The sequence below is a fragment of the Marmota flaviventris genome, chromosome 5 (genome assembly GCF_047511675.1).
Source record: "Marmota flaviventris isolate mMarFla1 chromosome 5, mMarFla1.hap1, whole genome shotgun sequence".
Taxonomy (NCBI): Eukaryota; Metazoa; Chordata; class Mammalia; order Rodentia; family Sciuridae; genus Marmota; species Marmota flaviventris.
In genome coordinates this window covers 64,683,419-64,695,708 of record NC_092502.1, presented here as the reverse complement: position 1 = coordinate 64,695,708, position 12,290 = coordinate 64,683,419, and the positions used below count along the sequence as shown (strand labels likewise).

General features: G+C 40.7%; 1 protein-coding gene across 1 annotated transcript in view; it reads right to left on the bottom strand.

The window, feature by feature from the left end:
* The window catches only part of Ppp2r2b (protein phosphatase 2 regulatory subunit Bbeta), a 256,538-nt gene that overhangs the window by 55,801 nt on the left and 188,447 nt on the right, over positions 1-12,290 (bottom strand). Inside the window, exon 6 of the mRNA XM_027927909.2 lies at positions 1,453-1,630. Coding sequence (XP_027783710.1) covers positions 1,453-1,630 — 178 coding nt within the window. The remainder of the gene's footprint in view (positions 1-1,452; positions 1,631-12,290) is intronic.

Below are 12,290 nucleotides of genomic sequence, written 5' to 3'. Positions count from 1 at the left end.
GAGCAGCAGATGCAAAGAATGGAAGAGCGAGGTTTACCGGGAATGGAGAAGTGGTTAGAGTTAATGAGGGAAGAGTGATATGATAGGTATCAAAGAGGGAGTCAAGGCCCAGATGGTGTGGAATCTGGCCTGGGTAAATAACTTGGATTTTATTTTAGGTTCAATAGAAAGCTGTTTTTAGCAGGGAAAGATTGATAGATGGATTACATGCTGAAAGGTCTACTCTGATTGATTCATGGAGCTTGTATAATTACAGGAGAGCAAGAAAGGAGGCCAGGGAAAATGGTAGAGTCATCCAGGTGAGTGGCTTATGCTAGCGGGGTAGTAGGCATGGGGAGGAGAGGGGGGAGTTGGTTGGAGGTATATGTTAGCGGAAGCATCGACAGGGCTCATGGGCAGATTGGCTTGGGAGTGAGGGAAGCTGGGTACAGTCACCTAGCTGACTGGTGGAACCTCGAGCTGAGCTGGGACTTGGAGTGAGGGATCAAGTTTCGGCAGGGATGGAACACCTGGCAAGTACTCAATAAATGGCCCATTTTTTATGATCACATAAAAATTAAACAAACAGGGCCCATATAGGGGGGTGAGAATTCTGTTCCAGATGCTCATACGGGAATCATCTTGACTTCTCTAAATTTCAGTTAAATAGGAGATAATAATACTGACATTATAGGGTTGTTACATCAAATATACCCTTGAGGGATAGAAATAGTAAGGAAGTATGATGATAGGGACTTTAAAGACTCCTGTAAAGGATTTTTTTTTAATGTGGATGCTGATTACAGGTGTGCTCAATCTGTGAAACTTCATCAAACTGTATAATTACGACATGCACACTTTTCTGTATGCATATTATAATTCAGTGGAGAGTTAAAAAAAAAGAGAGAGAGAGATATGCTATGCTCAAAGGTCCTAGTTCAAGTACTGGGAACTCAATACACAGTAGCTGCTATTATTTTCACTGTTAAGATACAACAACAGGGCTGGGGATGTGGCTCAAGTGGTAGCGAGTTGTCCGACGAAAACTAAAAAATAAATATTAAAATTCTCTCTCTTATAAAAAAAAAAAGATACAACAACAGAAATCATCTGATGTAAATATTTGGTCCATGTTGTCCACAGAGACCATTACGGATCCTTTAACAGAAGGCGGAGTCCTAACTGAACTCTAGGGTCTTATTGTTGGTAAAGTCACATCTGATTTTACTATGTGCCATACAAATGCCATTGTAGATCCAGAGTTCTAATCTAGAGCTAGTCCGGGGCCACTATTTGTCATTCAATAGTTTCCTAACTTGGTTAGGATGAAAGTCTCATAGATGACAACGTATTCTAAGAGGGACAAGTTCTGCCTCAGTGCTGGGTCTTGCCATTTCCCCCACCCCCAAGTCCACTCATACCTGGATACTCTTGATTCAGGCCAAATGATTATTGGCTGCAAGGAAAGGATACTAAAACTTTGATTGGTTATTTCAAAGTTCCATAGGTTAATCCTCAGGTCATCAGCGGACATGTAGGTCTCATAGTCGCTGTTGACTGATATGGAGTTGATGTGATATGTATGTGCGTTGGCAAATACTCTTCGTGGGGTGGCCTCCACCATCAGGTCCATGGGTCTCAGGACAGGTACCTGGGATGCAAGAGAAACAAACCGATTCAGAACCAAAGCTCTTCCCTGGGAAGACAGTGCACATATTTGTGGCCTTTGTTACCACAGGCAAAGTTAACCACAGTTGGGCCAGGCATGGTAGCACATGCCTTTAATCCCAACAGTTGAAGCAGGAGGATCACAAGTTCAAAGTCAGGTTCAGCAACGTATTGAGGCACTAAGCAACTCAGTGAGATCCTGTCTGTAAATAAAATATTTTAAAAAGAGGCTAGGAATTTGGCTCAGTGATTAAGTGCTCCTGGGTTCAATCCCTAATTACCCCCTCTCATCGCCCTCCCCCCCCAAAAAAAAAGTTAACCACAGTAAAGATGCTTTAAGTTTGAGAAAACACATCTATTCCTGTTCACTTTGGGTCCTTTCAGCTATTCATTTCTCAGGGTTACACACCTGTAAACCCAGTGGCTCGAGAAGCTGAGGCAGGAGGATCACGAGTTCAAAGCCAGAATCAGCAAAAGTGAGGCTGCTAAGCAACTCAGTGAGACTCTGACTCAATATAAAATATAAAATAGGGCTGGGGATGTGGCTCAGTGGCCAACTGCCCCTGAGTTCAATCCCTGGAACCAAAAAAGAGTATTGCCATCACCTGACCCTGATGGGATATTTCATTCATTACAAAATCTAAACTTTTTCCAGAACCTTCCAGGTGGCCTTGTCTCAGGGGAGCTTGGACTCCACTTTGGGGACATTGCCTTCCAGAGATACTGTTCCAGTTTTATTTTCTTAAACATGAAATCTATTTTTACAAGGAAATTGTGGGGACATTTTAGAAATCTGATTAAACTTGAATCTCAATTTGTCCTTATATCTTTTCATTGCTTGGCTTTGGAGGCCTAGATTCCCTCTTGGCCTTGTCCTCGATCATTAAGGGCATTTTGAAAAAACTTATCATCTCCCAAGACTCTACTAACCCCATTCAGCCATTAATATATAGGGTTCCAATTATGTCCTCATTACCCTGAGAAAATCTTGATTTATACTTATTGGCTTGGAATACCAATCAGGTAGCTTCCACTTTCATGTTCAAACCTGTGCCAGTTTGGACAATCAAAAAATTTTTTTTCAGTGCTGGGGATTCAACCCAGGGGTGCTTTGCCACTGAATCACATCCCCAGTTCTTTTTTATTTTTTGAGACAGGGTCTTGCTGAATTGCTCAGGTTGGCCTCAAAATGGTGATCTTCCTGCCTCAGCCTCCTGAATTGCTGCACCACTGCACCTAGCTGGACAATGAATCATATGGTCACTCTACTGATATGTAAAAAGTGCTCAGTAAGTATTTGCTGAATGTCTGACAAATGCCAGTAAGGGTCTTCTTGGCAGGTCAGAGAATCAGGCAGTGATATAGTTTCTCACACATGAATCTCTCTAGAAAATATGAACAAAGACACAACACTTTGAGTTCTAGGTGAATTGGCTCCTAAGAAAGTGAGCGAGAACACAAACAGACTAAACCACCACCACCAAACCCCACGGCACAGGTGCAGTCTCTTCACAGAAATAAGAAAATAAGGAACCCAAAGCGATTTTTTTTCCCCAGGCAAATCATCTCTTGCAACTGAGTCCTGGCTGATTTGACACCAGGTGGTAGATGAAGGCTTCAGCTTCTGCATTGGCTTTGATCCAGGTGGTGGGGAGAAACAGCCCCCACAAATGGCTAGATTTTGTGAAGTGCAGTTAGCTCACCAACCGACATAAATTCCAGAAGACCGAGTTCTGCCAGCTCAGTCTCCAGGGAGTTGTTGCACTAAATAAAAGACTTAAGAGGAAACGATTCTAGACAGATGTGATGCTGGATGCCCTGAAAACCAGAGGCAGCTGTGGTGTGGATGTGGAAGAATCAGGGGTCTGCCGGATGCCAGGAAAGGGAAGTGAGAGGGAGCCCCTGGGATCCCACACTTCAGTGACGGACAGTGGTTCTGTGGCATAAGCCTGGGATGGCAGGATGGGGAGACCCAGGCTCTGAACACAGACAGGCTGTGGGACCATGGGCAGCTGACCTGCTCCTTCCTAGCCTACCCCCAAACAGCGACTGTTCTTGCTGTGCCTGCATTATCTCCTTTTGGGCACCTGGGATTGAACCCAGGGGAACTTAATCACTGAGCTACACCCCGCCTGCCCCTTTTTACATTTTTATTCTGAGCCAGGGTCTTTCAAAGTTGCATAGTGCCTTGATAAATTGCTGAGGCTGGTCTTGAACTTGTGATCCTCCTGCCTCAGCCTCCGAGTTGCTGGGATTATAGGCGTGCACCACCTGCATTATCTTGAAGGGTGGTTGTGGGGATTAGAGATGAATGTCATTCCGTTCAACCTCTCGCTCACTATTTCAGCAACACCTACTGAGGGCTTCACAAAATTCTGGGGATTTGAATGATGAGCACGAGACACAGGTCCTGCCTTCATCTAGTTCAGATTGACATGGATTAATAAAATGGGTTAAGTACCCCCAAAGAGAGAATCTAGTGCTAAGGGAAGTTTAATGTGGTCAGGGAGGGGTAGAGAGCCTTTCATGAGAGTGCATGAAAAGGTGGGGATGTGAAAGATGAATCGAGGCTTAGCCAGGCCAGATGGGGAAGGAAGAAGGTTCCAGTCAGAGAAATGGCAGGTACAAAGGCCCTGCAGTGGCTCATGGTACTGGAAGGGCAGCAAGCAGTTTTTGTGCCTAGAGAGGAGGGGAAGATGCTGGATCAGTAGTTGGGGCTGGATTGAGGATTTTATTGTGAAGGTGAGAAAAGGTGCCAATAGCTGCCCACTCCTAGCTGCCCTGTACTGCCTCTTTTCTGTTAAGAAATTGTGATCTTCTGGCACCTGCTCCCCTTCCGCTTCATTTCTTCAGCCTTCCACCTTCCTTCTCATTATCCTTCCTGCCTCTCTCCTCTTAAGAAAAACCAGATCATCTTTCACTTCCCAGAACCTATTTACTAACAAAATGAATGCTGCTGTCATTCAGCTTATTTGGTGACCACACCAGCGATTCTTCACAATCTTCCAGGGCACCTAAGTGGGGGGTTGGCAGGTCACAATGCCCTGCTTCAGAGACACACAAAAGCTGAGCAGAGCCCTGAAAAACAGGAAGCCCCGGAGGCTGCCCCCCTTTAAGAGACATCTGTGAACCACACAGCAGGGAGGGGCTGGGGAAGGACTCACTGCACCCCCCTGATCGACTTTACACAGAGGAAAAAAACAACAGCTGTGTTTACCATGGCAACCTCCAGCCCCCCCATCAAGTTGACAGATTCAAGGCAAGACTCAGAGGGAAGGGATGGTCAGAGAGGAGATAAAACACAGAAAGACAACGAAGTCACGGAGGAGGGAGGAAGGGAATCGTTTGAAGGATGTGAATGGATTGAGCCGCTGAGAAACTCGAGGTCAAATCTCATTGAGTTGAGCAGACCAATCTTCCAGACTCGCTGGATAAATGAAGGTTATGGGATGAGGTGGGTTTCATATCACCAGTTAGGAAGTGCATTTAGGGACACTTTGACCACACACTGACCCCAGATAAAGCCCTCGGCAAATATTTATTGGGCATCTACTACAAGCTGGGTAGTTGCCACAGAGTGTCCTTGAGAAGGTTGGGGAGACCAACAATACACAGCTTCCTATTCCTTCTGCTTTATAACCAGCCCTTCTGGGAAGCAGAGACAACCAGGGATGTCTGATCTAGAAAAGGCAAATGAGAGCTCAAGTCCTGGTGTACCTCATGCTTGGTGGAAACAGACGTTGACCCTGGTGCTCTGGGAACACAGGTTTGAGACCCAGTGGAGAATCTAGAAGATGCTGACCTAAGTTATGAAAGGCTGTCTTCAAGTTCAACCCCTTTGCCTGTTCAATGGGCTTCCCTCAGGAAATACCCTCGGAGGCTCTCCAGGGACCATCACCATATATTTGGGATTTCCAAAGGAAGAGGAACAAGTCACCTTGCAAACGAGCATCATTAAATCATTCTGCAAACACCCTTATTCCAAAGCAATTTGGCTCAATGGGATGGAGCAGCCACCTTCAGTCAGGACACTGGGTCCTTTGGAATAGGTGACAACTTCTCAGGCATTAGATCCAACAGTTTTAAAGGATATCATCCATAACTACCATGTATCTTCCAATCTAAAATCAGATTGTCTCAAGACATACCCACAACCTAGGTTCTCCTCTTCCCCTTGGCAAAACAAGAAACTGTGTCTGTTAAGAAACTGAGGTCTTCTGGCACCTGTTCCCTTCCCCTCCATTCCTTCTGTAGATATACCTGTACCCACCCTGAATCTAACTGAGGTTCACTACGGGGACATAGACACTTCTGGGAGGGACACTTGCATAATCCCTTTAGCCAGGGACCCATAAATGCTCCCACCCCAGCTTATGCATTTCTAATATTTGATTTTGTATTTGGTATCATTATTTGTTAGAATTATGTTTACTTTGTTCTGGTATTTTGTGTTCTATCAATAATCACAGTAACAACCCAGAAGAAAATTTTAAATCCTAATAGTCATATATCCATAGGGGTAAAAATCTTTCTTGTCTATATCTATATTCATTGTAGAAATGATAAAAAATGTTTTTTACATTTATTTGGGATACATGTGGTAAAAATACTTAAAATCAGCATAATACAGTGATGCAGCTACATCAATGTTCATAGCAGCTCAATTCATTTTAGCTAAACAGTGGAACCAACCTACATGACCTTCAACAGATAAATGGATAAAGAAACTGTATGTATACACAATGCGATATTACTCAGCATTAAAAAAGAATAAAATTGTGGCATTTGTAGGTAAATGGATGGAGTTGGAGAATATTATGCTAAGGGAAGTAAGCCAATTCCAAAAACCCAAAGGCTGGATGAATGGTCTGATAAGTGGATGCTGATCCATAACTGGGGTGGGGGGTGTGTGGGGAAAATGGAGGAACTTTGGGCAAATGGGAGAGATGTTGGGAGAAGGGGTATACGGGCAGGAAAGATGGTGGAATGAGATGAACATCATTACCCTAGGTGCATTTATGACTGCCCATGTGGTGCGATTCTACGTCATGTACAACCAGAGAAAAGTTGTGCTCCATTTATGTACAGTGAATCAAAATCCATTCTGCTGTCATGTATAATTAATTAGAACAAATAATAAATTAAAAAAAGAAAAAAATGAACACCACAAAGATCTTTTTTTTTGAAACTGAAGATTGAACTCAGAGGCACTCGACTACTGAGCCACATCCCCAGCCCTATTTTGTATTTTATTTAGAGACAGAGTCTCACTGAGTTGCTTAGCATCTCACTTTTAGCTGAAGCTGGCTTTGAACTCACCATCCTCCTGCCTCAGCCTCAAGAAAACTTGTTCACATGTTCTTTCAATAAATATTGATGGGTATTCAGTTACAATGGCATTTAAATTCCATCGATTGCATTACAAGGGTGATAGAACAGTTTATTTTAAACAGGCAATGATTAAAATATTCATGAAATCATATTTTCTGTGATTATTTAACATTATGGTGGCAAGGTTTAGTTGTTTCCTGAAAAGTGCTCACAAAGGAACATGAAGGAACATCTCTTCTATGGAGCACATAAGCACAACATTTGAACAATGTAAGAGAGCTTTTAGAGTCACACAGGCCTGGCCTTGGATCCTGGCTGTGCCACTTACCAGCCAAGTGGCCTGGAACTTGTTAATTAATCATTATTATCATTGTCCCTTCCATAGGGAGAGCAACTCTCTCAGTCGTGTTGTTGAGCAGCAGCACAGGGCCTGATACCTACTATCTAAACATTCTTGGAGACCTTGCTTTGTGCCAGGATTGAACCAAGCACTGTACACATGCCATGTCCCTAAGTCTTCATGATGACCTTATCAGGCAGGTCCTAATGGCATTCTCACTTTATGGATATGAATCCTGAAGCAGAAGAGGTCATGAAGCTTGCCAGGGTCATACGATGACTAAGGGGTGGAGTTGCCCTTGAACTTTGGCCAGTCCCTACATACTCCCCAATTTCTTTCCAATCATAGGAAAATGGTTACTCTGAAAGATTGCCTAGAGAAAATTTTCTGACTTTTTCTATTGGCTACGAGGTTTTTAGCTTCCCTTTCATTCACTCAGGGAATTTAGTCATGATTATGGAACTTAGCATTGCTCAGAAAAAGTGGCTAGTGGAAAGAATGGTCACTGAGTAGCAATTAACTTCATTGAAGAAGAAGAAGAAGAAAAAACAAAAATAAAAACAACAACAAAAATCTCTTCTAGTTAGGAGTTTTCCAAATTGCTTCTGTTCTTGTTGTCATGAAAACCTCAAACAACATGGACGCTCATCCAATTATCAAACCAACCTGGGGGGTAGAGTCTGGCATTATGTGTACCCATTATTAAAGGGTAATTCAGTGTAACAAACCAAATCGAGTATATACAAAGACTGTCAAATAAAATGAACCACTAACAAATTAAATTACTTTCCATTTTCAGTGGGAAGAATGCCAGTCATTTTTCATTTTTAAAAATCCACGTCTTAATTCCATTTAAAAAAAAATGAAAAGAAGAATTAAAAGCCTCTTGTGCTGTCTATTCTGAGGTTTATTTTCCATAGACACATCTCTCTTGGTTCTGGGGGCATTTTCTGTCAGAGAATTAATGGAGCATTAAGCCTCACTCTGGTCAAAAAACTTGCTTCCTCTGGATCAATGGTGGACGGGGTTCAAAACGCAGGAGTGATAGGTTGGCTCCTGCTTACAGCGACATACCAGAGCTGTTCTTTCCAGAATGAAACTGCCACTCAACAGTACCCCGCCAAACCCCCAAGGAATTCTATCCAAATAATATAATTTTTAGATTTTCCTGCTCACACCCTTCAACAGCCTCAATATGTCCCCAATTTCTTCTTTTACTAGCTTTGTCACATAGATTGAAATAAGCCTGAGAGGAAAAGCCCCTTTGGACCAAATCAGGCTTTGTGCTTCAGGTTATTAAATATCTTAGAATTATATTCTTTTATTTGACAAACATTTATTAAGTGACAATCACTGCAGTAGGTGGTACGTGTATGGAGTGAACAAAAACAGATTGCACTGTGGAATTTAAAGTCTAACAGGAAGGAAAGACTAACGCCTCAAGGCAAGTATATTGTTATATACTCTCACTGATGCTATAAAATGATGTATACTGTTTCATGATAGAAAATAAAATAGGGACCCTAATTTAGATAAGGGTTAGTCAGGCAAGTAGTAAAAACCTACTCCCCCAAAGCAGGACCAGAAGTATCCTAACTTCTGAGTCAGTGGCTCTTATGGGGGAGGGGCAACTTTACCATTAGGCAGTGTCTGGAGATGGATTTGGTTTCCACAACAGGGGGATGTTACCAACATTAGTAGGTAGAAGCTGGAATGCTGCTCAACGTCCTGCAATGAACAGGACCACTTCCCAGCAACAAAGAACTATCTGGCCTAAAATGTCAATAGTTTCAAAGTTGAGAAAACCCAGTTCTAAAGAAAACCCTTCTGGATTCAGGGTGGTTAGAAGAAACCCAGCATGGGCTTCCATGATAGGCAGAAAAAGGTTCCAGCTCATAAAGATGTTTTGGATTAAAATGTTTTCATATCCATATCCATAACACACACATGTAAAATACATGTCTATATGATACCACATATACATATCTATCTGCATACCAACGTTTCTGTGTGTGCAGATATATAAACACTCATCCCCCCATTGCCAGCAAAAGGAACCATTGAATAACATGATTCATTAAAGTTGCTGGGAAATTAATACATTTTAAACCTGATGAATCAAAGATAGTTTTCATGGTACTAGCAATCTCATGCTCTCAGTGTCTTCGACTTCTTTGGGCCTGTCTGTGGAGAAGAGAGGAAACATACCTTTCTCTCGGAAAGCAAACTCACTAGCTAGTAACCAGCCCATGCAGAATCCTGTAGCTCTGCCAGCTTTATCTTAACCTTTCCCCTAGATGGTTCCATTTTCTGCCAACATCACTATTTCTCAAGGTGTTTTCCTGTTCACTGCCTTTCCTGTTATTTCCCCTGATGTTTCACACTGTGTAATCCCACAAGAACTACATCCTAAGATATTCCAGTAGAAGAAAATCTCAATTAACACTCAAACCGGGGAAGGGTAGAGTAGGGAAAGGCCATAGTGGGCAACTTGATTAGGATTAGTGACAAAAATTGTTTCTGTTTTGTCTCTTCACTGCCTGATGAAAATATGTCTAAAATTTGATAATGACTTAATCCTGTTATTAGGATAAATATCACTGAGATCCTTGATGACCAAGGTTGATAAAAACCTCAAGAACAGCCACAGGTTTTACTACAAAATTTACAGAATCAGGGAGATAAATATAAATTTGATAATAAATGATAAGAGTCTTACAGTTAGAAGCTGCCTGAGAAGTCATTTACATGAAAAAGGCCTGTATGAAGGTGGAGATGCATTTCCAAGAACTTTGAAAACATTACCTTTCACAGATTTGAACAATCAGTATCACATACAAACTGAGCTCACCTGTATTAGTTCTGCCTCCCACCAACAGATGGCAGTAGTGATCACTCATGACATTTTCACTTAGGAATAAACTGACTTAAGAATGAGCTGCAACCTCTGATTCCCAATCCTGGCTGCATGTAGAATCAAACACTCCTCTCATTAAAAACATTCCTTGGACTCACTACCAATCAGTAGATTGTAACACTTGTGAGGTGGAACCCAAGTACCAGTATTCTGCCCACAGATAACCAATGTGTGGAGCAAAGGCAAGAGTCAGTGAACTTGAGGATAAATGAGGAGTTCCATGCACTAAACATTCAACAGTGGTTCTCTTTGGAGTAAAGGTTTCATGTGTTTAAAAAGATTTTTTATAGTTCTGTACTGACTGAGGGTTTTAAAAAAACTAGTGTAAAAATCGATTCTGATTATTTTTACAAACAGATCAAAAGGAAGTCATTTATAAAAGATTAAACAGTTTCTTAAGATTTATAAAAAAAACAAAAATATGAGCAAAGGATCTGAACAGAAAATTTAGCAAAAACAGAAACCAAATGGCTAAGACATATATAGAAAATATGCTAATCTCATTAGCAGTTAGGAAGATGCAAATTAACACTTAAAATATTTTTACTCTTACAAAAGATTAATCTGGTCAATGTTTTAATCTTTATTCAAAAATAATTTGTTATATGCTAGTCACTGTTAAGTCATAATTATTAATTCCTTTAAGCTCGTTATAGTTTTTTGAAGTAGGTAATCATATCATCCTATTTTTATAGATGATGGTAACTTAGAAACAAAGCAATTAACGTCTCTTATCCTAAAGCAGGCAGCTGGAGTTTGCTGCAGCTGAGACAGGTAGTCAGGCATTCTGGCCAAGAGAATCCTTGCCTAGAACTATCCTATGCTGCTTCTCAGCTGAATGGGTAAAAAGCAAAATGACTGATAATGTCCTACCCTGGAGGCAGCATGAACAATTGGGCATTTATCAGTGGGTGTATGGATTGCAACAAGATTTTCAGAAGAAGCTTTTAAAATAACATACATATCTTTTAACTTAATGAATCCTCATTAATGTAAACTATCCCATGAAAATATCAGTATGTAACAATAAATGTTTGAGAAAATTCATTGTAACAATGCTAGTTACAATTACATTGTATTAAAATCTAGAAACAACTTGAATATCTATGGAGAAATGATTTAATGCTATAATACACCTATAACTTTATAATATCTGCAGCTATTTCAAAGATGAACTGATCCACTGGGATATTTATATTACTGAACAATTTGTATAGTATGAACTCAATTTTGTAAAAACAAAACAGAATCATATTTGTTCATGCATTAAGTTAATATATGTATATAGCTACACAGAGAAAGTTACAGAAGTACATGTACCAAACAAGCAACATCAGTTACCTCAGGATACTGAGGCATAATATAGTACTGTTGGACTTGTTGTTATATATCATGCATTACTTTTTAAAAAAAAATATTTTTTTTTAGTTTTTGATGGTCCTTTATTTTATTCATTTATTTATATGTGATGCTGAGAATTGAACCCAGTGCCTCACACATGCTAGGCAAGCACTCTACCACTGAGCCACAACCCCAGCCCTCATGCATTACTTTTGTAATATAAAGAAAGAGAAGGGAATCACATACTGCTTTCCATAACGGTTGCACCAATTTGCAGTCGCACCAGCAATCCTTATCCTCAACGAACATCTATTGTTGTTTGTATTCTTGATAATTGCCATTCTGACTGGCGTGAGATGAAATCTCAGAGTAGTTTTGATTTGCATTTCTCTAATTGCTAAAGATGTTGAACATTTTTTTCACATATTTGTTGATCAATTTTATTTTTTCTTCTGTGAAGTATCTGTTCAGTTCCTTAGCCCATTTATTGACTTTGTTATTTGTTTTTTGATTATATTTCCTCTTTTGTGAGGTATGTGTTCAGTTCTCTAACCCATTTATTGTTTTTTTTTTTTTTGGTATTAAGTTTTTTGAGTTATTTATATATCCTGGAAATTAATGCTCTGAGGTGCAAGTGGTAAAGATTGTCTCCAATTTGGTACAACCATCATGGAAAGTAGTAAAGAGATTCCTCAGAAAACTTGGAATGGAACC